The 26,683-nt window shown below is 39.0% G+C and overlaps 1 protein-coding gene across 1 annotated transcript in view; it reads right to left on the bottom strand.

Annotated features, from left to right (window-relative positions):
* The window catches only part of Itga8 (integrin subunit alpha 8), a 169,399-nt gene that overhangs the window by 40,559 nt on the left and 102,157 nt on the right, over nt 1-26,683 (bottom strand). Inside the window, 5 exon segments of the mRNA XM_051205834.1 lie at nt 1,098-1,256; nt 5,537-5,642; nt 14,679-14,759; nt 17,812-17,891; nt 22,705-22,797. Of these exon segments, the coding sequence (XP_051061791.1) occupies nt 1,098-1,256; nt 5,537-5,642; nt 14,679-14,759; nt 17,812-17,891; nt 22,705-22,797 (519 nt within the window).

The following is a 26,683-nucleotide window of genomic DNA, read 5'->3' as shown; positions in this document are numbered from 1 at the left end:
TTGTATTGATCCTGGGCCTGTGGCTGGGTCCTGGATGGCTAAGTCTGTGGTTCCGGAAGTCTGTCCTTGCACCAGAGACACTGGGCCCTTGTGGTTACTAGGAGAGTGTTCTTGAGAGAGGTTGTCTTCTGAGGACAACATCCAATTCAGTTTTGTTTTTGTTTTCATGCAAATGTGACATTCTGAAGGGCTTATGTTACTTCATTTCTTTACTTGCCAGAAGGAACCCAAGACAAATTGGACTTTAATCTGGATGGAACATTTGGAACATTTGGGCTCTTTGGTCATGAAGAAGTGGCCAGCAGAGCATTTGCTTGGACAGAAGGTAGAAACAGTAGAGGGAGAATCTCAGTCCTAGCCCAAAACCTTCTCTCAATAGACTCCCAGGCTCCTTCCAGAACCTTCATCTGAATAAAGCCCCAGGTACTGCTCTGACCCAGCCTCATTAGAAACCCTTAAGTCAAGCCTCTCATATTTTCTCTAGGCCCCCAGGGTTTACTTGAACCCTGCCTCCTCATATACCTTCAAAACCCCTTCCTGATCTTGCTCCTGATAGACTCCTCTGCATTCTGATAGGCCCAATGTCTAGTGCCATAGACTCCCCAGGCCCTGCACTGGCTATTCTTTTTCCATAGACCCACAGAAACATTTAAAGTCTACACTGCTTTGGCTTCTCCACAAATTTCCGTTACCATGGGAGCCCTGAACATTCCAATGTAGGGGTTCTCAGGGCATTGAGACAGCCTTTGGCAAATACTCACTTTTTGCCACTTGCTATTGACAACAGCTGCAAGAATCCATTTTGGCAAAGATCCACATGTCTGTGGGCTATATACCAAAAAGACTTTTAAAAATGGTATTTTATACTAACTTTCCCAAATGTGGCATACTTAATTATTATTATGGTTTGGTTGTGCTATTGATCAGTCTATAAAAGGTAATCATCAAAAAGGCTCAATAATTGAGCTATAAGCAGTCAACATTTGCATAGACTAAGATTTTACACTAAGTTATGCCCTTCAAAATCAAGAGAAAAGCTCTGCTAATTCACTACTGAAGCAACTGAAATTCAGCTGCTGGTTAGAACACACTCCTACCTTTATGTCCTGTGGATTGATCTCAGGATTTGTTTGACATCGTAGAGGTCCCAGAGTTTGAAGATGAAAAATATAGAGAAGAAACTCATCCCTTGCCAAGAATGGCCAACCCACTTCAAGAATGGTGTCACTGATGGTGCTGGGTCCAATATTGTGCAGCTGCAAGAAGGTGACACATTAGGAAATGTAGTCCAATTCTGTCTAATATGTATCTGTTTGAAAGCACATGTTATTGGCTTTAATTATGGCAATAAGAAATAGAACATAAAATTCACCCTGGCAGGGGGAGCTCTGAAATCACACTGTGTGAAGATATTCACAGAAGACTCTGTTTGCAAAGCTCTGAACCCAGGTTTCGCAAAGACCATGTAGATGGAGCAATTCATATCACAAATGCTTGGGACCAGAAGTATTTTAAACTTTGGAATACTGCAAGTACATAATGTAAAATCTCAGCAATAGGACCCTACTTTAATAAAAAAAAATTCACTGATGTTTCAGACACACCTTATTATGCATAGCTTGAAAGCAACATTTAAAACTGATTTAAGTATATTTGTGCATGTGCAGGAACCTAGGCAGGTAAGTGCCTGTGGAGGCCCGAGGTTGGCATTAGCTGTCTTCCTGGATTGCTCTCCACCTCATGCATTGAGATAGTCTCTTAATTGAGCTCAGAACTCACTGCTATGAGGCTGGCCTTGTTATTCAGCTTGCTCCAGGGATCTCCTGTCTCTGCTTCCTAAACACTTGGATGGCAAGCAGGTTGCCACACCCATATGGTAAGGTCTCTACCCACTGAGCCAACTGCCAAGCCCATTATAAGTGTTTTTAACGTGATTGTGTTTTGACTATGTCTGATCTGTCCTATGAGGTCAGGTGTAGTATTTTTCTGCTTGGAGCAGGCTTCAAAACAATTGGACTTCATAGTACATTCTGTTGTTTTCAAATTTAAAAGGCTCCATCTGGGCTCACTGTGTGCAATCACTGCTATGCTTACCTTGACTTCATGTAAATTTAATGGTAACACTAGAAATGCAATTTTAATTATAGGCTTCTGAAGTGTAGTCATCTTTTCTTTACATTTGGAACTTGCCTCCTCCAGTCTGACTACTGACTTGTCAATTGCAACCATATGTGATGCACTCTCTTTCACCTTCTGGGAAAATGGCCATCTATCAAGCACCAAAGCCAGTCTGTGTGCCCTACAGTTCTCTGCCAATGAGTGTTTCAAAGCTGAGATTCTGGTGCTGTCATTAGCCAATCCCAGAGAAAGGAAAGTCACATCCCATGAAGATGAGCATTTTAAACATGTGAATTCTATTCAGAGGACACAGACCACCCCCTACCCAACACTGGGTGCATTGGAAGGAATTATAAGTTTAGAAATTCTCTTAACAATTAGTAGACAGCTTGGTGCCCCCTCAGTTCTGACAGTTATCATCAGCATCTATAAAACAGTGTTTCTTGTTTGTTTGTCTTTTTGCTTATTTGACGACTTGCTGAATTCACTTTGTTAGAGGAGTATGGCATCCACTGACATAGCAGATTATAAAGCTTGAGATTAGTGTGTAAGAAATATTTGGTGATTTTTGGGGAGGGCATCCTGGAGACTACTTTAGACTTTTATGATGTTTATGCTAATCCTAAAAGCAGGACTACACAGAAATGATTGAATCTGAACATTTTCCCAAACTTTGAAGTTTTACCATTCTTAAGCGGAAACTGGCTCACATGGTTTAATAAATAATTCGACTGCTTGCTATTTTCCTTGTGAAGTTTTTGACTTAAGTTATGCTGGGACAGGCTGTCTTTTTGTTATCAGAAGCGCCTGAGCTCAGGCCAGGGCTTCTGAACATACAGATGAAGGAAGTTTTTATGTCAGTACTACTCAGGATTTATCACTTCTTCCCCATGGACGAAGAGTTCAAGTTTGGGAATGTCTTCGTTGTTATTCCTGGAGAAGCTATTCACAGCCCTTTGTGATGGGTAGTGTTAACTGTCAGCTGGACAGAAGCCAGGATCAATTGAGACATGGACCTGCCCATGTGGGAAGGTCCATTTTTAATTAATTGTGGGTGGGACTATTTCCTCTGGGCTGTATAAATGAAGGACATGGGCTGAGCATGCATTTCTCTCTGACTGCTGAGTGTAGAAGCAAAGTGACCAGCTAGCCTCCGGTTCCTGCCACTATGTCCTCCTTGCCTGCTACTGTGTCTTTCTTGCCATGACGAACTGTATTCCTCTGGAACTACAAACTAAAACAAGCCTTCTTCCCTTAAGTCACTGTTGTTAGCATATTTTATTACAGCAATGAAAAAGTAGCTAATATATTCTTGTCACAAGATGAAAGTCATATTCAGCAATAAAATGACTCCTGATGACATTATATTGTAACCTTTTATCAGTGTCTTACTCGGCCATCATCAAAGAAGTTCCCTCCTGCAGTAGATGGGAACAAGTACAGAGATCCACATCTGGACAATATGCAGAGAGTGAGAGACCTTGAAACACTTAATCCTAAAGGGGGATGTTTCTCTCCATTTGCTCGCTCCCCCACTCCACCCTGCCCCTCCCCCAGGATCAGGGGACACTGCAGAAGAGAGGAGGTAAAAAGATTATATATGAGCCAGATGTGGTGGAGCTTCCAAACAGAACAGGATTGACACACATGAACTCAAAGACACTGTCAGCATGTACAGTCCCTGCAGGGGTCTTTGCCAGAAACGAGAGAGGAAGTAGACACAAGCTCCCCTTCCTAACCTTGAAGCTACTTCTAGTGGATAATCACTTACAAATGAAAAATTAGTTTTCTCCAGCGGGGTCTCACTGGGTATAGAAACCACTCTTAAGGCCTAATTCCCAGCAGTAGATGGGCAACACCTAACGAACTGAATGGCATTTTGAAGTTTTTTGTCTCATAATGTTTTCTTTGGGTCTTTTCTTCTTTCCTTATAGGTCCTTTGCATATACAGTTTTCTGGTTTTGTGTTTTCATGGGCTTTCTGCATGTGTAAATGTATACGTCTTTGTGCCTATATATGTTTCTTGAACTTTTTCTTTGGTTCTTACTTGTTCTGAATATTTGTTTTTATTTTATCAAATTTTATTTTATTATTATTTTTAAATGACTGTTTGTATCCTAATGAGAGAGAGAGAGAAAGGAGGAGAGAGAGAGAGAGATAGAAAGGGTATGGATTTGAGTATGTAGAGAAGAGACAGAGAGAGAGAGAGAGATAGAAAGGGTATGGATTTGAGTGTGTGGAGAAATGGGAAGGATGTGAGAGGAAGTGGAGGAGGGGAAACTATAACCAGAATATATTGCGTTATAATCTATTTTCAATTAAAATAAATCATATTCAGAACAATTGGTTCAGTAGCATGAAGGAACAGAGAATGAATGGAGAAGGGATTGCAATCAGAAAGTCAAGTGGTACTTTATTTTTCTGAAATTTCTTGCTGGGTGTCCTGAAAATGAATTATGAAATGGCTGATGGGGTTAACTTTAAAGAAAAACCTAAATAACTGCTAACTTAAGTCTCTATCATATGTTAATTTTTTTTCCATTAAATTTTAAAGTTTTAGGTAACATATTGATAAGTGATCCAATTATTAACAGTTTAAGACTTTGTGTGGAAAAGGATACTGGGTTCTTTCTGTGGGATGCTGTTGCCTCTGAAGACAGTTGACTAATCCATGGAGTGTTCAGATCTCAGAATAAATTATTTGTTTTCAATTTCAGTTACACAAATAAAAAAGTAAAATTATGCTATCATGTTCTTACCTCATAAATTATATCTATATTTTAGCACAATAATGACTAATTCATAGAGTATTCTAATAATAGTAGCTTATAATTAAGGGCATTTCATTTATATATAGATAAGTTTAAGGGTATCTGAAAATGTGAGAATAAATACAATCAAAGGAGGTAGGTGTTTTTTATGTATAGGCTATCCAAATCTTAAGTGGAAAACAAATAGAAAACTTTAAAGATCACTTAACAAGATAAACTGTTTCTTGCCAGGCCATAGATCTCACCACTGAGGACCGTGTCCATGCCTATGGTTAGTTATTCATTAGGCACCCATCAGCAGCCATTATAGCCATCATAGCACAAGTTGTAAGTTTGGACCTTGAACTGGGACCTGGGGTTCTATGAAGCTCTTATTAGTAAAGAGTGCATGAATAAAACCTTAAAAATTTTTTAATATAAGAAATAACTATGGCTGAAGAGATGGCTCAGTATTTAAGAGCATTGGCTACTCTTCTAGTGGACCTGAGTTCAGCCCCTGCATACACAAGGCAGTTTACAAATCCAGTTACAGAGGATCAGCTACCACCTTCTAGCCTCCACACCCACCAGGCACACATAGATTATATATATATATATTCCCCGCAAACAAATATATTAATAAACTAATAAAAAAGACAAGTAGCTACCTCATAAATATGCTCCACCAAAGGACCAACTTCCTCCTCTTTGTGGGGCTCCTCTTCCGGTTCCCAGTTGTGGATGGGAAGAACAATCTGAGGAGGGTGGGACACTCTGGAATATGGAATAGTGGGTTGATTATTAATGAAGGCATACTAAGGATGCCTTTCCTGCATATTAATATATAATTACACTGGTTACAAAGGGAGCAAACCACTCCCCAGTTATCTGAGTATATATCTGATACATGTTAAGACAGTGACAGAAAGGCTTGGTGAAATGACTGAAGGAATAGAGGAGACTCAGAAGCACCGTAAGGAATAGAGGAGACTCAGAAGCACCGTACGGTCTTATTTACTGGCCTAGAGGACAGACACTGTTTACAGTCTTGTACATATGAGACATTAGGGGGTAGAATAGAGAGCATGTTTGAATGGACAAGAACAATGGAACACACATATGTACATTCATAAAGCCTGTTACCCACTTTTTGTCAGTACGTGTATGTTTCTCTGGACATGAAGGTTATAATCCTTGCTTTAATTCAAAGTAAGAAAGTGTGTGTGTGTGTAAATATATATATATATATATATATATATATATATATATATATATATAGGCTCCTGTGTGATGTATTCAATATCTAGTTGGGAAGAAATACAGTTTCTGGTTAAAGATGTCTGCATAGAACAGTGGTCACTCTATATATGTTCCTTCTGTATAGATTCCTTTGCTCCTGGTTCCTGCAGGAAGTAGAGGCAGACTCAGGGGCAGATATGATCAAGTATCTGACAGACAGCTCCTGGGACAAGAGAGGCAGTGCTAAGTGTTGCCATCATCTAAGTATGAAATTAACTTGACGTTTCCAGTGTACTCATAGATAAACTTGATGAGAGAAATTTAATTTGTGGTATTGTGTGTGTGTGTGTGGGGGGGTGTGCATGTATGCTTATGTGTTTCTATGTACTCTTCTATCCTGGAGGAAGCAGAGGCCAGAGCTTGGTGCTGAGATGTCCTCCTCAGCTCACTGAACCTTGCCTTCACTGTTATGGTTATGCTGGGCTGGCTCAACAGCAAGGCCCTGGAATCCACCCATCTCTGCAGTTCTGTGTTGGGGATTCAGAGTTTGCACAGCCACACACAGCCTTTTCTGATTCCAAGGATCCAAACTTAGGTACTCATTTGTGTACAGCAAGCACTTTACCTTGAGCCATTCCCCAGCCTCCAAAGTAGAATGCTAAAAGACACTGGTTTCTAGAATCTTATTGGGAAAAGGCATCTTTGAAAGAATCCCTCAATATTTAGGTAAAATTAATTTCAACAGGCCAAATCCTTCCATGGGCCTCAAACTCTGCTTTAGGAATATTCAATAATTGCTGCAGCCTCTAGCAACTCAAATATTTTATTCTCTTCTAGACACATCTATTAAGGGCTCATTCCTCTTTATTGAATAATATTCTATGGTGTGGTTTGTTTACCATTGACTCACTGAAAACCATTTGGGATGTTTACAGTTGGGGCTCTTACAAATAAATTTCTATAAACATTTATATAGATGTTTCTGTGTAAATTTAAGTTTTCATTTTCCGGAAATAAATTTTTTTTTCTGGGATAAAGAATAGTTTTGTTAAGTTGAAGTTTGTTTGCTGTCAGGGACTTAAAAACCAAGGATTTGATTATATGATGTGAAATCTTTTAAAGAAAATAGTAGGACTTGTCTTCAATTTCTATGAATTCCAAACAGCAAAAGAATCATTTATTGTTTTGAACAATGTTGACCCCACCTGCTATGGACAGTATCCAATATAGGCTTTGGTTATTCATGGGTTTTCTCCTTTTAAATTTTTCTTTATTGTTAATTTATTTTGGCGTGTGTGTATGTATTTACTATGGTATGGTATGTCAGTGGAGATGAGAGGACATCTTATATGAGTCAGTACTTCCCCTCTACCATTTTGGTGTTGATTCTGGGGATGATAATTGAGTCCTTAGGCTTGGCAGCAAGTGCATTACTTGCTGCACCATATTGTGGGCCCTGCTTCCTTTCTTGACACAGCCTACCCCACTGGATTATTCTTATATTTTTTGTTGTGAGCTTAGCCTTTAACGGCTGAGCCATCTCTCCAGCCACCCCCCCCCCCCGGCTGGATTATTCTTAAAAGACTGTGTATTTTGGTAATTCTTCATGAACCTAGAATATGTGGTGTTGCCACTGAATGCTAAGTTTACTTGATACAAATCTGTGTTAAATCAATCCTTTGTCCTAATGAATTGTATGCCAACTGGCTCAAAGATATTGTTGATGCCATGTAGTACTGTATCAAATGGAACAGTTCTAAGTACTCTCACCCACTCAAAATACTCTACTTAAGATTAGTTTTAAGCTATAAAAGCAACAAAAAATAAAAATGGGCTTAACATAGTGCATAATAAAGTAGCTCAGAATAAACACCATTGACCAAAAGAAAATTAGATTTTCCTAAAGGCTAACATGGAAGATCTTCAACATCGTAACTATTTGTTCCTCAAAGAATTAAACATTGGAACCAATGTTTTAAAAGCATAATCAGAAGACAGAGTTTTGCTATGTGATATGGCCAAAAAAGAACTTCTGCACTGTCAGAGAATAAACTGTGGTTAATTGTTGGACATTAATGTAGCAATTAAAACAACTGTATCCACACGAGAAGCCCGGTTTTAATTAGTTGTTTGGATTGCTGCCAGCAATGAATAGAAATTTGCCTTCTCACTGTAACTGATGGCAGTAATACATGTGAAAACATTAATTCCATAAGATGAATGTGTGAGAATGAAGGCAGATACCTCCCGTCAAGTAACTTGGAATTACCTATACGTTACTGAATATGAAAAAAAAATTTCCATTGAAATTAATTTGCAAAACAATTTAAATTTAGAATTACAAGACAGCTCATATATATGGCATTGTTGTTGTTGTTATTGGTTTTATGAGACAGTGTTTCTCTGTATAGCCCTGGCTTTCCTGGAACTTGCTCTGTAGATCATGCTGGCCTCAAACTCAGAGATCTATCTATCTTTGCCTCTCAAGTAATGTGATTAAAGCATGCACTACTATTCCAGGCTTGGTTTCTACAATTTTTGGTTAGCAAAACTAAAACTACAGGGTGTTGGTGGGACAGATCTGTAATCCCAGATATCCATAGGCCTGTAATTCTAGCTACTCAAGAAAACGAGGCAACAGGACTGAAAATTTAATGGTTTCAGAGTGAGTGAGTTCAAGACCCATTTTGGAAACTTTGTGAATTCTGCCTCAAAAGAAAAAGTAGAAAGAAGCTTGAGGAGGTCTCTGTATGACAGGTTTACTTAGCATGCCCAAGGCCCTAGGTTCAATCCCAACACTGTGAAAAACGAAACAAACACATACCTCCCAATGCAAATAAAAAACCAATGACAAAACTCTAAGATAAGCTTAGGGGATGAGATAAGGGCTCATGAAGACAGTAAACATGAATGCTATATTTTATTCTTTGTGCTTTTAAAACAGTGGCTCTTTGAGAAAGAGACAAGGAAACAAAACTAAAACAATCCTAACTCCACATCACGGAACTTCAAGTTAGTCACTGTTCTTGAATCAGAAAAATCATCAAGTAAGAAAATGTTTAGAACTGAGATCTAAGGAAATCCAACATAGCAGCAGTTTAGAATGTTGTTAAAGTCATTCTTTTTTTCTCGAAGTTGTGTGTGTATGAGTGTTTATGTATGTGTATATGTATGTTTTGTGTGTATACATGTATATATAAGTATGTATGTTTTTGTTCATGTATGTGATTGACTGGAGTATACTTGTGTGTTCCTGTATACATATATACATATATGTATCCCAGTGTTAACAGCAGGTATCTCTCCAGAATAGTGTTTGATATGGGTTTCTGACTAAAACTAGAGCTCACTGATTGAAAAAGACTAACTGGCTAGCAAGCCACATCAAATCTCTTCCTCCCCCCCCCCCAGGGCTAAGGCCACAGGGATGCATGCCATACTTGGCTACTTGGCTTCTTATAGTGGGTGCTGGGGGTTGCACTGCAAACACTTCACTAACTGAGCCATCTCCCTGGCCCTTGGTTAAGAAAACTATATAGTGCTAGTAGTTTTACAAGGAAAAAGAAAACACTCCAAAGATAGACTTTCTAGTTCTACCAAGATAGATAGATAGATAGATAGATAGATAGATAGATAGAGAGAAACATTAGTGTAGAGAAAAACAATATAGAGAAGCACACAATCAAAAAGGAAAAGAAGCAGAAAGAGATGTGTGTCCAGGTTCTGGTAGAGAAGCCACCCTCCCCTTTGTGCCCCTGAACAAGGCAGTGATGGAAGAATGTGGCCCTGGCCATAAGAGGCACAGTAGCAAGATGTCAGAGGCTGCGTCTGAGTCAAGAGAGGGACAGGAGAGCTCTCCAGGCCTTCCTGAAACCAGACTTCATGCCTTAGGGGGCATGAGGATTCCCAGTGGGAGCCAAGAACAAGAAGCCCAAACTGGAGAAGATGTCCTCAGCAGGAGAGAGGCAAAAGTAGACAGGGGCTGGGACAGAGGATGACACTCAGGCACACCTCCTAGAATGCACACTCTGCCTTCTAAAGGGTGGGGTTGTAGAAGTAGGTCAGGATAAATCCCACAGGCATGAAAAATGTATGTGCTGGTGCTGAGGCTAGAGAGATGTTTCAAAGTTAGGAACACTTGGATGTAGGAATGCTTCCAATACATTCAATGAATTTAGTATCCCTTGACATTCAAGAAAGAAAATGATAACTTTTAAAAAACTATTGATCAATACTTCTCATGAGCATAAATGTAAGGTCAACAGCACAATGTTATCAAGTTCAAGCCTAGAGCATCTTCTCCAGAAAGCAAACTTAGTTTAAACTTTTGAAACAAAAATTAAGCAGTTCACAATTTTCATGGACCCATAGAGAGGGAGACAGACCATTTAATTATCTTTATAGGTACAGGTACAGCACTTGACATGTAGCATATGTATTCATCCTAGCAGTTCTCAAGCAAAAACAAAATGAGATAAACAAAATTTATAAGGGAACAGCCAGAACTTGGTAAACGGAATCTATGAAAACTGTAAAGTTAATGTCAGACCAAACGTGAAAGATTGAGTGATTTAAGAGAGAATGAAGCAGGGATGTCTCCTTGTACCACATCTATTCAGTTGTGAACTAGCAAGCCTAGTCTTTTCTATAAAGGGGGGGAGGGCATTCAACAAGTCCAAGAAGAGGTCTGCCCTTTGTCCTTACCTTCAGCAGGATAATTTCTAAGATATCACATGCTTGCCAGAGGTAACAAGGTATGTCTGAGGATTTGAAACACACTGGATATGCCAATAAGATTTACTGTCATGTTGTCCAAACCAGAGAAAGCAAGGGTGTAATTTATATGGAAGATTGAGTCATATCACCTCACTTGGCTTGGAGAAATAAATGACTTGGATAGGCAGGCAATTAATCAATAATGTCTCTTTACGAAGGACTAATGAAACTGCCCCTGAGGCATGGCAGGTGTTACTCCCTGCATGTTGTTACACATCTGTCCTGGGAAGTAATAGGTTATACTTTCCAGACAAGGACAAAGAGAAGCCAATGTTTGGCACTTTTCCAGTTCCTTCCTTATGTCCTTCCTTTGCTGAATGTAATCTGATTTTTCCCCAGTAGTAACCTATTGCTGTGAGCTTCATAGCTTTGGATGGGATCTGTAAGCAACTAGTGTTGGAAATAATGGGGCTTGTTTTTATTTGCTTCCTATTGATGTGATAAAACATTGTGACCAAAAACAACTTTGGGAAAGAAGGGGTCTATTTCAGCCTACAGTTTTAGGTTAACTGAAATAGTCTATCACCTAGGGAAGTCAGGGCTAGAACTCAAGGAGAAACTGAAGCCGTAACTGTGGAAGGGCACTGTTACTGGCTAACTCATAGGCCTCTGCTCAGCTAGATTCCTTATACAGCCCAGGCCCAGGTATCTAGGGATGGTGTTGACATCTACGGGGTCTAGGGAGGCTGGGCCCTCCCACATCAGTCATCAATCAGCCACTTATAGATGTGGCCACAAGCCAATTTGATTGTGGCATTTCTTCAGTAGAGGGCTCCTCTCCCCAGGAGACAAGGTTATGGTAAGTTGGCAATAAAAGATGAACTAGGATGCTGTTCTTTTGGGGGACCCTTAACATTGCAGTTGGCTAAATTTATGCATATACAGTTTGGAAAGTAAGAGCAAAAACTATTTTTTGTTCTCAGGCAACATAAATATGCAATAAAATAATTTCTAGGAAATCAACAAAATGTCACAGCAACTTACATGCTTGCCAAAAGATGAGGATGTCTTCTTCCCTTTCAAAACTTACTATGCCTGTTATACAGTGGAGTAAAACACCTAGGACTAAACCCTTACATTTGAACAAACGATTTGTTTAAAAAGTGCCACAGCAACGACATGGGCGAGACAGTGAGCTTTTCAACAAACAGGTCAGGTAGAAACGGATATTCACAAGTGAAATGCCTTACCTCACACCAGCCACAAAGAAAATTGTAAATCTGAGGGTAAACTTAACAATGGGGGAAAGAAAAGGATAAAGCTTGCTGTGACTTCAGAGAGACAACCATTATCCAGAGAGGACACAAAACACACAAATCATAACAAAATCGGTTAATAAATAATTTTTATTCTTTAAACAACATTATTAAGAAAATGTAGAGCCACATACCTCACACAAGGATAAATTATTTCAAGCCCAGATACATGTCAAGTGATTTCCTACCCAGGTCATGTAAGGATTTTACAACTCAGCAACAAGACAGTTTAATAGTAGATGGATAAAACATTGAAGTAGATACTTCATGAAAAAAGGATAGACTAGTGACAAAGAACCCTGAAGGGATATACAGTATAGTCATTGAGCAAATGGACTCTAAAAACCACATTTATTATATTAGATTATGTGCATATGCATGTGCATGTGTGCGTTGTGCATGTGTGTATGTGTGTGTGTGCATGCATGTGTGTGTGGGTAGTATATCTCACATGCTGGCAGGGATGGGAAACATGGAACTCTCTTGCATTGCTAATGGGAATGCACAAAGAGCATGGCTCAGCCCTTCAGCACATCTGCAAAGCAGTTATAACTCAGTAGCTCCATTTGTGAAAACAACTGTTTCAACAAAGACTTGTATGTGAATACCCATAACAGCTTTATCTTTAATTGGCACAAAACGGAAACAACCTATATGGTCACCAAATAGGGGAATTAATCATTCATTGGGTGGCCATACAATGGTATATTCTCACCAATAACATGGATATTTTTCAAATTTATTATGCCAATTAGAAGGCAGATTGTTCTGAAAGAGCTCACTCTATGACTTTCTGGGAAAAGCAAAAATAAAGTGACAGAACACAGATCATGGTGCCAGGATATGGGAGTGGGAGAAGGGCTATCAAGAAAGGACCCAAAGGAGTTATTTACCATGGTCTCAAGGTATCCTACAAACAAACTGGGCTCTCCAGAGTATGCATTTACAACATGCTATGAAAATATTTGTACAGGATGCCTGATAGCCTAATGTTTGCATTTGTGATCACAAATGAATTCCTATGGGGCAGCTAGTGGATGAAAGTGTGTAATGACTTGAGTTCGATCCCACATACTAGGAGAGAACTGACCCCCACCAATTCTAATCTGAGCTCCACAGCACATCCTGCAAGATAATTGTTAAAAAAAACCTCTGTTTGAAAAAAAAAGCAATTATTTGAGTAGAAATATGTACACAAATTTCCCTTGATAGGAAAAACAAAATTACAAAAATGTAAAAAGTACTTCAGTTTCACTTAGGAATTAGAGAACTGTATGTTAGAACCTCAGACATGTACTACTTCTCACCCAACCAGCAGGCTTAGAATTTAAGATGGAGCACCCTGAGAGCTAGTTGATTATATAGTACCCTGGGGACTCTCATCCACTTCTTCTGGGAATGGGATTTGGTAAAAATAACTTTGTTATCAGTCACTAAAATGAGTAGCACATTTATCTGACCTTGAAATCCCACTTTTTAAAAACACATTTCTTGCTAAAATTCTTCCACATTGTACATAAAATGTTCTAAAATTAGGGGTGTGAGAAGCACCAAACTTCCATAGAATAGGTGGGTTATGGCATTATTTTACACCATAACACTCTTGTATCAATAAACTGATGAATTACAATCATGGGTACTTAGGATGGGCAAATTTCACAAGCATTTATGTGAATAAAAAAATCACAGCAGCATCTATTCATAAGGTCATAGGATAAGATTCAAAAGACTATTTCATTGGAGGGTTACAGTCATCATTTGTGGGGGTGAGTTTTGGAGACAGATTGTATTTATATTTTAGCTTTCAGTGTTTTCTGTGTGGCCATAACCCCTGACTTGTACATTGAGGGAATCAGCAAAGTGAACTGGTTTGGCATGCAGAGAGCCACAGTTGTCCTGGAATAGTGAGCACCAGTTAATAACTGTGAGAAAGGGAGGCAAGCAGGGTCCCGGAGACAATGTTTATTTGGTTTAAAATACCCATTGACACTTTTAGCTAAGTTATTGATCAAGAAAGCAGGATTGCAATAACAAAATCAATAAAAACCACATGTATGTAAGAAAAGAACTTCTACGGTCCAGTTTCATTCTCCACCATGCAAGGGACTTCCTTGACCTTCAACCTCCCCTCTTCCCTTATTGGTCCCTTAGTCAAAGAATAGGATGATTGGGAAGAACAGGGTAGAGAACATAGAGCCATTGACCCTCATGTCTGTGCTAACAGTTTATTAAACTCACAATGAGATGGGGTGAGGTTAAATGACTGCCTTTTTAACATAATTATTGTAAAAATGAGGACTTTCTTTCAGGCAATCATACATCTATTGATTAGTTTCTCATTAGCGGTATTTCTAGTTTGGTTACTAAAGTCTTGGTCTGGGTAACTAAGTCACCTCTTGTTTCTATACCCTTAGACTTAATTATCATACAAGGTTTATTCTGCTTACTGATGGCCTAATGCCATCTTGTATGTATTTCTGTCTAGTGCTACATCTTAAGTCTTTCCATGAAAAGCTAAACTTAATGATTAGCCACTTACCCTCTTATTTCTACTTGAGCAACAGCAGTGATGTTGATTTGCAGACTCACAAAATTGCTGTCTGGATTGTCCTTGTTGGAGCTAAAACAGAGTGGTGACATGATTTCAGTATCCAGTCTCACAATCATGAGAAACATTCTGTACCACACTCCCAGTTTCATCACTTGGAAAAACCATGGTATTTATTCAAGAAAATAATAACCATTTGTCCAGGGAGATGCTAAGAGCTTCTGGGATCCACAGGAACCAATCAACTGTCCCTGGGGTGGTGCCTCATTTGAAAATACAATGGAGATGAAAAGAAACCAATAATTTTCAGTTAGAATAAACCAAAGTGGCACTGAATTGCATTTGTTTTCCTGCTTCTACCTCAGACTAATTCTTTCGCTTCCCTAGACATTTAGATAGGAAATGACAGCTCAGTTAACTCCAGATTTCCCATGCTAATAAAGCAGAGACTGGCATTAATGATCCAGAGCAACACATAACTGAAAAAGCTTTTGGGCTTGGCTCTACAGCACATAACACCATATGTTGTTTTGTTTGCAATTTTATCTTCTTTGTGGTTTATTTCTTAAGTTGATATTAATATTTAAATAAGTTTTAAATTATATTTATAAGTTAATATTCATATATAAAATAAGTGTTTACAGTCATTTCATATTCATGGGTCGTCCATGGCAAGGAACAAGGGGAATTGGAAGCCCAGCTACGGTATTGAGAGGCACAGAAAGCTGGGTATTGCATACAATTGCTTGAGCAGGCAGGTCAGAGGACTTGGGTGCTTTTGAAATGCTTCAAGAGTCTTAGAGAGGATGAGTTTCATAATTCTTCTTTGAATGTGACAGCAAAATTTAAGTTTGCTGTTTTTCCCTCAAGCAAATATGATTATCGATTGTGAAATTGAGCTTTGTAAAACGCATACATGTTAACCATTCAGGGTTTATAAGGGAAATTAAATAGAACTCCCAAGAGGCTCAAGCCGTGCCTGGGCCTTGGATGCAGCTGCCACCACACTGTGCTTTCTTCAAAGTCAGATGTGGAACTACCACTTCAGGTGGTGGTTGTAACTGAGTTTGTAAGAAGAGAAACCCTGTCTTGTGGTCCTTGTGAGTGCTGTTTGGATTCTGTGGGCAAGCTTTCACTGTGAAGATGGCAACAGGGTAGATTTGCTAGTGTTCTGATGCTCAGTGAGAGCTTGGGAAAGGAGTGGATAAAATCCTGCTTCCAACCAGAGAAGACAGGGTTGTTTTAGAATGCTTTTGAAAAGTCCTGGTTGGTTATATTTACTGATAAGGCAACTTAAACTAAAAATACTGGTAAAGATGTAAACTGGCAAAGGTCAGGCTCATTCTATGATGGGGACTTACCCTGCTAAGCTTTTGCTGGAGTTCACAGGGACTTCTACCTCAAAGTTAAAGCCCAATCTCCAATCACTAATTTTACTGTTACCACATCTAGGGGGAAGTACTTATTTTCCCCCCTTTAAAACAGGTCATTCAAACATTCAACTACTGAAAGTTGTCTTTGGACTTGAGTTTAACATCAGGCTATAAGAGGATATATTGATTGTTTTATCACATTTATTTTATTTATTCATTTATATGTGTGTATGTATGTGCCACGACATGGGACATCAGGTTTTTATTTAAGGTGACATCTGTGCCTTCACTTTAAGATTTAAAACTTGGTAATAAAAGGATTTTTTAAAAATGAAAGAATTGGGGACCACAGGAATCTTTGGGGAAATATATATTTTGGTGGATGTGAAGAGAATTGGTTTAATAATCTTTAGATCAAATGAATTATTGCAGGAGAATCAGTTGTTTCAATCCCATCACTAATATGGATAAAATCTGAATGTCCTAAGATTTGCCAGAAAAATACATTCAAGAAGGTGAGAAGCTAACTAAGCTAATTATAACCAAGAAGCTGATTAAGGTGAGAAAGGAGCCTCTGGGACAATTAGAAGGCTTCCTTCTTCTAGAAAGCTGATAAAAGCTTTGGGTGGGGGCGGGGAGAAGAGGCAGGTGACACATTTAGATTTGATCAATTACATTCTTATCCTAAGATTTTTCCTCAAGTCTTTAGTTGATGTAACTATTAAGAAAATATTCTATCACACAGAGTAATTATAAAATTTATTGTACTCTAATGTCTCTTTGTCTTACAAGATATTAAGGTAAAGTACAAAGTATTTGATAACCAAGTAATACAAACCAACTCTACAACCATATGCACAGTTATAGCACTTTTTCAAAGTTTTTTAAATGCTCGACTGCAAAAGGAATCCATTTGGCATGACATCTCATTAGATTCATATTTCTTAATGTATATTTCATGTACAAGATAATTATTCTGTGTTATATATTAATTATATAATATTGCATCCATTCCATTTTCTTTTAACATGTGTCTAGAACCATTAAATTGATTCTATTACAATGGGGAAACCTGGGTGTGCATGGTCTGTAGGTCTTCCTGCTGATGAAATATTTCTGGCCACAAAGGAGCAAACAGAATAGACAATGAAAGGGCAAAATCATGGCCCAGATCCATGGATAGGTTATTCATAGAACAGGTAGGTAGCTGTCTGCATGGCTCAGGGTTGCTAGAGAAGGACCTGGTCCCTACACGGTGTTAAGTCAAGTTAATCCACCACAGAACTGCCACTCACACTAGCCAGAGTCCAAGTCCTTCTTGAACATTTAGGAGATGACAACATTTCACTTGCAAGATCTATTTTTTTCCATATTTCCCCCAGGAATTAGATGACTGCCTGCTGAGTGCAGAGCAAGGTTAGGTTTAGTGCCTAACTCTATATAGTACAGTACAGTATAGTACAAGAGTCCTGTGTTCAGAAGGAGGAAAAGCAGAGGTAAATTAACAGGGGTTGGGAGCTGTTCAATACAAAAATTTATTTTACATGATAGTCTTAATCTCTTTCAAAATACAAAATAACAAAGAAGGTGAAACAATTGAGAACAATGAAGAAGAATGGGGAAGTGAGAGTCTAGATTCTAATTCTAAGGGAATTTTTAACTTGCAGGCACTTGGCAACAAGGTGCATATTTCACCATGCATCTCTTCATTCATGAGGGATGTCAACAAAGTAAGCACTTAAAAGTCTAACCTTCTGACTTGAAGATCGGGGTTAATGCTTGTATTTGTTTTCTCAAGACGAGGGACAGCAAATCGGAGGCCCAGAGAAAACTAAAAGCAAAACACAACACACATGGGTCACAAAGGTTTCCACAGGAGGGCCCTATACACAGTGTGACAGTACCACCTTAGTCATTCTCCACCCCTACTCCAACCATCACCACAGCCTTTTATCTCCTGCTCTGGATGTCTGGGAGGTAAAGGGAAATCTGTATACACAAGAGACCGCAGGGTCCAGAAGACTGGGTTCAATAGGCACTTTGGCTCTCTTTATTTAGCCTTGTTGCCTCTCTTCTGCTATCTCCTGATGCAAAACTTCTAACAACACAAATAAGATTTAGAGAACTGTGAGGCTTCTGTTTGATGAATGTGGGTGTAATTGTAGAGATCACAGCTGTGATGCCAATGCCATAATGCAGGTGATACTACTAATACAATGATGCTCAACCAAGAATGGAGGTTACAGAGCTCTGTGTGCCATGTATGTCAGCTATGCTTTGGAAAGTCCACACAAGCAAAATTACTATATGTTTAAGAACAGCAGGAGTGTACTGTAAGGAAATATTCCAGGAGACTATGTTGCAGTCAGGTTGGGGTTATGGTTATGTGGATTCCTTTGTCCTCCTTTATTTTCCAATAGATTTTTAAATGGAGATGAGGAAGCTCCTGGGGAACCTAGATGAGGAAGTGGAAATGACAGTCAATACATGCACAGTGACACCATCTGTGTACATGATGGTGCTACATGGTCATCCAAACACTGTTCTGTGCCTTGCTTGCCTTGTCTCAGGGAACCACAACCTCTTTGAAGTAGGGACACTTATGTTGACACCATCTAATCCAATAGCTATCTGAGGATTAGAGCCACCAAGGGGCCTGTTCCAGATACAGAACAAATAAAGGGCAGAGCTGGAATTTCAGTCCCTGTAAGGGAGATTCCAGAATCAGCCCCTCACAGCTATTGCATTATGAGAAAAAAGCCAGCAACCAAAGCCAATGTTACTTAAATCAGAAGCAATAACTTAATTTATCATGACTCCTCCTTCCCATGGTCCTTACCGGATGCGTTTAGGCTATATGCATTAGCATCTTTTTGTGAATATGTGTGTGTGTGTGTGTGTGTGTGTGTGTGTGTGTGTGTGTGTGTGTGTGTGTATGAATGTGCAGGTGCATGTAGAAGCTAGGAGTTGACATTGGACCTCCCTTTCTCTAGCTCCCCACCTCATCACCAGGAATCTTTTGTGTCTGTCTCCCCAGCACTTGGTTTCAGGCTTGTCTCAAAGCACCTGGCTCAGGAGAGCACATGAGTCTTGATTATAAAGTATGTGCAATGCTTCATGCACCAGTGAGGAATTGATTTCAACTGTGTGTTTTCTGTTGGACCTCTGCATAAGCTCTTCTCTCTTGTTTGGGAGCTTTTTAATTTTTACTTTGCCTTGCTTTTCTACTTCAAGAATTTTGGAAAACTCAGGCTTCATAACTCAGGGAAGAGAGGTAATGAATTGTCTGCTGTCGTGGCCTAAGACAGGTATGTTTTCCTTCTCATCCTCCTTCTGCATTATGGTTCTCTTCTCTCTCATACAGCCTACAATGTTGCTAATATCAAGTGTCCTGTTACATAGGGATGATATGTTTCTGTATTATCTTATCAGACATTTTCTAAGTAGCAGGCTTCTGGCAGTACATCAAGAAGGGTATAATAAAAACTGTTGAAAGAATGAGTGTAGTGTGTTCTTGTGCACGTGTGCAGTCATAGACGTCTCCCCTGTATTGTGATGAAATCTGCCTGAGGTTGGCCCTCATTACAGAACAATCCATATAAAGTGAAGACACACTAAGCATTACAGTTTCCTATTGGTGAGCATCACAGGCAGCAGCTGGAGAGATGATGATATAGCTGTTAATAGTCCTTGCTGCTCTTTCTTGCCTAGTCCCTGTGAACAATCTTGAACATGTGGCATATACTCTCTAACATATGCCCATACACATAAATAAAATTTAAAAGTAGTCATATATATTAACTAAAATATGCACTACAAAATACTAACTAAAATATTTTGGCTCATCTGTCTTGCTTTTTTTTTGGAGAAATTTACAAGCTATATACCTTGTTAGCATATAAAAACTATTTTATATCACCATGACATCTACATATAAACAAGTGTTCTCTTTAAAAATTAGAAGTCAGACTTCTGATTACTGAGCTGACAAGTTTAAATTGAAATTAAAGTCAATTGAAAACTTTTTATTTTAAATATTGGGCCCAGGATGAATATTCCTGGTGATTTATTTATTTGAATCTTTTTAAATACTAGGACTGCATTTCCATCTGCAGTTTACTCCAACCCTTGGATGGGGAGTGTTTTTTAAAGTACAAAATGAAGAGTGAGTGAATCAACATGTTTTATACCAAAACAGAATGCAATAAAATTTGATGTGTTTGAGGGCATTAAAGGGCAAGATAAGAAACCTATTAGCTTTCTTCTACTAGGGACCTGGAGATAAATGAATCTAAACAATTTACTTTCCTGCCTTCTCAAGATTATTTGCTGGTAAAATGGATTGATAGCCTCTCACATAAACACTTCTATAGTTCAGACCACACTGCTATTTCCATCCTTTTCTTGGTAGGGCACTGGTGGTCTTTTCTCAGCATGGCACTTGTGGCCAGTGTTTAGTTCAGCATTAGTCACAGTTATTGCTGCTTTTAGACCATCTGCAGTCTAGATTTAACACTCTTAATATTGACTAAGAATCAGTGAACCTGTAGACACGAGCGTTGGTACCCTCATGTCAAACTAGTTTCTTCTTGTCTTTTAGGTAAATATCTTTATATTACATTGAGTGGTTGCATTTATTTCCTTACAAAAACAATTGCTAGTTTCTAACTAAGAGGATTATAATGGTCAAATTCCCCATTCTATCTTTAATATCTTCTTTTTAACATCCGTCTGCTGCTCATTAGATTTCACTCAAGTACTTCCCACCAGATAGATCGGACATGGGCTTTGTGGTCAGGCTTGGTTGGAATCCTGGTTCTGCCTTTCGTCATTGGTGTGACTTCAGGCAATGTGTTTAACTTTTCCAGGCCAGAGTGTCCTTGTCTAAAAAATAGGTGAGATGCAATAAGATAACATTAAAGTAGTTATTGTCTAGTAATGGGCTTGGAACACAGAGGACATCAGTCCACGAGAAACATCCATACTCTGTTACAGGAATCTGACTTGAATTAAAATGTTTATGTTAGTGAGTTAATTTTTTAATACAAGAAGTAATTTTACATGACTCCACTTAGCCACATTTTTTAGAGAACCAAGGTCAGTGCAACGCAGTAATGCAAAGGAGTAAAACTATTATCTGAATTTACATTACCCTGGAGTATAAACTGGGAGGAGCTATTATTTAAGAAAAAGTTGCAGATGCTTAGTTAAGTTTGTGAAACACTGGCATAAAAGGTTGATTTGCTAGAAGAGTTATCAGCACCTTTGAAATATAATCTGGACCCCTCCCCAGGGATGCATAGGATAGGTAACAGTGACTCCAGAGCTGCCTTTAAAGGATGGCAGAGGAGCATGGTTGTTTAGAGTCCACCAGGAAGGTGTTACCCAGATAAACCTATGCAATCATGTTTTCACAAAGTTCTTTCCAAACAGAACATTTCAACAGTGACAAAAACACCTAATTTTAAGTAGAGGATTTTGTAAGTTCTCTTTAATGCGATTTAATTGTGTAATGCTTTCAGATTTCATAATTTGTTCCAGGGCTTCAAAATTGCTACTGATATATTTCTTATGAGGTGTTGTTGTTGGGCAGCTAAACTGTAGTTAGATAAAATAACTTTCTTGCCTACAATTTGTCCTGAGTCAATGCCTATCCTCTCACGAAAATCATTGCTCGGTTTATCTTCCTTTCACAGCTGTGATCTTTGTATTACTTTTAAAATATATTTTTTTTAAAATTGATTGTTTGATTTGCTAATTTGTTTGTGTATATGTGCATATCACATGTGTACTGGTGTTCATGGAGGTCAGAAGAGGCTGTGGGACTCTCTGGAGCTATGGTTATAAATTGGTTGTGAGTTACTCCATGCCGGTACTGGAAATTGAACTCTAATCCTTTGGAAAAAAACAGAACTCTTACTGCTGAACTGCCTCTCTACCCCTACTGTTCAAACATAGACCTGGTAAAGATCATTTACAAACAAGAGTATTACTCTTTTAAACATGCAAATACTGTAATCATATGGTTGGCATATTGGAAAGTTCTTTTCTTCCCCTAACATATCTTAAAATTACCCCCCTCCCCATCCCCAGAGAGTGTCACTGTAGCTTGGGGGTGGTCTTGAATTTCTGCTTCTTCTGTCCACTCATGAGTGCTGGCATTGCAGGCATGGGACTCCATTCCTGATTGGTTTACATGGTACTGGTGATGGAACCCCAGGGCTTTGTGTGTCCTAGGCAGGCATTCTATCAATAAGCTACATTCTTAGCCTTCCTAAGTAGTTTATTTTCAAGCATTTTTTTTTAACTTAACATTGTAGTTTTAAAATAGAATCTATATTAGAATTAAAAGAAAAACATCAAAGGCAGAAATCTGAGGTGCACATGTCACTGACTTTCTGTGACTACGAGATATAATGTGTAATGTCTATATAGAAAGTGTGTGAAAGTAAAGATCTTTTTGTGGTTTTGAGCCACCATTGTCACTCCATGTAGGTCAACATGCTAAACCATATATGCTGGTCATTTCCTGGGCAATCTGTTTTAGCTGCTGTTTGCTGGGTGCTAATTGGGGAGTTTTCCACTGGTCCTCTGTAAAACTCAATTAGCCGGAGAAACAGGAAAGACTGCTGGTATTCTCTTACATTTGTTCCAGTCGCCATCGGGTTCCCAAGGTCACACACCACCATCCTGGTCACGTTTTCCATCTTGTACTCACAGCTCCGTGGCCTCAGTCCCTACAACAGGAAAAAGAACAACATTGTGGAGTTCAGGGGCAGAATGAGTTACACCCTGCTGCATGCAACATGGGAGGCCTCAGAGCTCCCCTTGATTTCCAAACACCTGTGTGGGTCACACTGCACAAAGTTCATCCAGTCCTACACCATTGGCTCAAGAGGAAAAAGGACAACTTAAACTTCTAGGGAAAATGTGTAAACTCATGTTTTGTTTAGGAGTAAAAGGGCCCAAGCAGTATGTATGCAGAAATTGTGTACTTTCACTAATCTTAATGTTTAACTCAGAGCAGTAATATCAAAAAGTGATCAATTATGAACAAAAAGATTTATTGATTACATTACTACTACAAAAGCTAAACAGTGGGAATGCACAGTTAGTATGTCTCCATGGCCAGTTGTAGTGGAATTTCCTCTAACCCAACTTTCTACACATCACAGAGGAAGTTAAAGATGACCCCTTCATTAGATTTTATGTCAGATTCTTCACATATTTAGATGTATTTTTTTAAAATTAACTTTTTAGGTTAGCATATGGAGGACTAAGTTTCATTATGGCATTTTCTTTCTTCTTTTGAAAAAACACTTGTTTTATTATTGTATGTGTGTGCGTGAGAGAGAGAGAGAGAGAGAGAGAGAGAGAGAAAGAGAAAGAGAGAGAGTGTGTATATGTGTGAGAGATGTTTGGGTGGCTTTGAAGGCCAGAAGAGGGTGCGGGATCCCTGGATCTGGAGTTACAGGCATGATCCCATTGAATCCCCTCTCAGCCCCTGTTGAGGTGTTTTTGTATCTATGTGCTATGTACACATTGCTCTCAGTTGTCCCCACAGGCACTGTACCCCATGCCCTCTGATTAAGTTGACAATTTGTGTCTAACTGGTTCTTCCTGTCTCTGCCCCTCTCTACACCTGACCCTGATTAGAACCTGTGAATACTACAGCTTGAGAAGGTTCTTGTTCTTGTCTGGTTAATTCTCAAGGATGGGCTGATGAGATGGGGCACAGACAGCTTGCTTTGCAGGCTTCTGCCCTTCCCAGGCCCAGCTGTCTTCATACTAAAGCCAGTGGCCTGGAAATCCACCCTTTCCACCCCCATTCTCTTTCCATCTCTCAAAACCTGATGGTGTATTTGACAACTTCTTATATTACTCCATCAGATTGTGGCCTGCCACCTTCACCCCCAAGGATAATATATGGATGGGTTTCACACTGGAGCACCCTTCGGGAAACTTCTGGGAAGTAAGTAGATGAAGGTTCCTGTTGTGATGGTCACTTACTCATCTGTTAGTGCTGCTGAGATTTTTTGTAAGGAAACAATATGAGGTTTTCAAGGAAACGCTTTAGAAATGTTTCCCTAATTTCTTTCTACTGTGGGGATACTGCATCCTTTAATCCTCAACAAAACAAAGGGAAACAAAACAAAATAAAAAAATAAACCCTCCAGTCTCTACATGAGGAATGCTACAGTCAACACATTACAGTCTCAGTGTTTGAGACGGTAAGCATTAGGACCACGGGGCTTCTGGAAGCTGTCCCATCTCTGTTCTCGGTGTCTGGAGCCGAGTTTGCACAAAGCAGCTGAACAGGGTAGAGGCAGCTTACCCACGGTCCCCTAAAGAGGTGACAAGGAAATGCCCACTGTAAGCATCACCCAGGTAGACATGCACAGTCTAGTGAGTGGGTAAGAGCCCAGTGGCTGAACTTGTCTTGACACAAGTTCTTTACAAATACCCTGCACAGGGTTTGGTAGCTATCACACTTCTTTCCAAAGCCGGTAATTTCTTTACTCAAAGGTAGGTTTACCAGGTATGCATCTTTAGAACTGGTAACCAAGAGTAACCAGAGATGTTTCACACTGAGATTATTAATCATGAAGGCAGAATGAACTTAAAAACCCTTTTGAAAGTATATATGCTTCCCCTGGCTGTTACTCAGAGATTTAGTTTCTATAGTTAATATTTTTGACTTGCTTGAAAGGTCACATGCACTTTTAAAAGATTTATTCTTAAATTAAAAATATTTATGTGTTATGAGTGTTTTGCCTATATGTATGTATGTGTCTTGCATGCCTGGTACCGAAAGAGGCCAGAAGAAGGCATTGGATCCCCTGGAGCTGGAACTGGAGCTATGGTTAGTTTCAAGTTAACATGTGGGTGCTAGGAACCAAACCCAGTTCCTCAGCAAGAGAAAGTGCTCATAACTGCTCATCCATCTTGTCAGTTCCCACACGTACATTTCCCCAGCTTTCTACAAATAGTTCTTTGACTCAATTGAAACATTTGCCCTCCCACATCCTCTCCACCCTCTTTCTTTTTTAAAAAAATCTTTATTTCCTCTCTCTCTGATGAAAAAAGAAACCAATTTTTTATAGACATTTCTAGACTGTTTTTCTCAGTGGTTCCAGGAACATTCTTTTGTTCTAATCCATTTATAGCTCTGAGAGCATTATTCACTCCCTTATTCATTCACTGAAAATATTTATCTTGGGGCTGCTACTTTACCAGGTAAAATAAACCCCATGTCCTTACTGAATTTCTAATCATGGTAACAACTCTAACAGGTGAATTGTAGCAAGAAGTGGGAATGCAGTTCCAGAAGATTGGTTTTTTTTTTTCATTAGACAGTAAGTAGGATTTAAGGAAGGTATGCATTCATATTTAAGTAATCAAAGAGAGTATCCTAGAGGAGATAGCATTTCACTAAGCTAAGGGGGAAAGGGCTTATTGGTAGTTCAAAACTGGTGAGATCCAATTGGTTCTGCAATGCAACAGTCAAATAATTTGAGCACACTGGTCAAGTCTCCTTATCTTTGAACTCTGGAACAAATTTGATTCTTCTCTATAAGGTCAATATCATGATCAGGTGAATTCAATGCAGGCAAGAGCTCAGAGCAGTAATCAGACCACATGAGACAAGCCTTTATATAAAAGTTTCTATGCCGAGTTTAGATTTAGAAGTCCCTAAACCTCAGACTCCTTAAAAAAACAAAAGAAATCAGTGCAGTTTAGTCATGTAAGATGTGAAGATCTAGAAATTTACTGCCCAAGAGCCATTGACAGAGGGTTACCAAAAGGTTAGGTAAGCTCTCAGGTGAGATTATGGATAATGCCTGTTACAATGCTTTTAATCAAAGATACAATGATAAGTGCTTTCTGGTGTTTTCCACTCAAATAAATAAATAAATAAATAACTGGATGGATGTTCTAGTAAAAGAACATTCTAAAACAGATGCTTTTTTAAAAACAAAGGCAGGAATTTCTAGGGTAATGTGTATGAAATAAAAACAAAACTTTGAGAGGAACCAAGAAATGTCTAAAGAAACCCCACATTTAAGTTATAGATGTATATACAATTTTCATGTAAGCATTTGTAGGTGACATGCTTCTGTGCTCTCTTTTTAAGAGAGATGTATTTTTAGTGTGTGGTGTGGTGTGTGTGTGCATGTGTGTGTGTGTGTGTGTGTGTGTGTGTGTGTGTGTGCTGTGTGTGTAGAAATGTGTGTGGAAGCCAGAAGAGGCTATCCGATCACCTGGAGCTGGAGTTCCAGGTGACTATGAGCTGCTCAGCATGGTTGGTGAGATCGAGATCTGAACCCGCTGTCTTCTGCAAGAGTAGTTAGTGATCTCGATCCCTGACCCATCTCTTCAGCCTTTCTTCTCTTTGTGCTCTTTGCTTGCAGAGGTTTTATTATGATATAGCTCTTTCAATTCAGAATAGCCACTGAACACAAGGAATATGTTGGGCAAGTGCTGCACTCTGCTTTTTAGATAAGGAAGAAACTTTAACAGAGAAACAAGCATAAAGGCACCATAACTAGAGGAAGGAGAAAATGGGAAGATGTTAGATCATTCCCTTGAAGAAATTAGAATACCAAAGGATGCTGATGGTTG

This window comes from Phodopus roborovskii, unplaced genomic scaffold (genome assembly GCF_943737965.1).
Source record: "Phodopus roborovskii unplaced genomic scaffold, PHOROB, whole genome shotgun sequence".
Classification (NCBI taxonomy): domain Eukaryota; kingdom Metazoa; phylum Chordata; class Mammalia; order Rodentia; family Cricetidae; genus Phodopus; species Phodopus roborovskii.
This window is presented reverse-complemented; position numbering and strand designations above follow the sequence as displayed.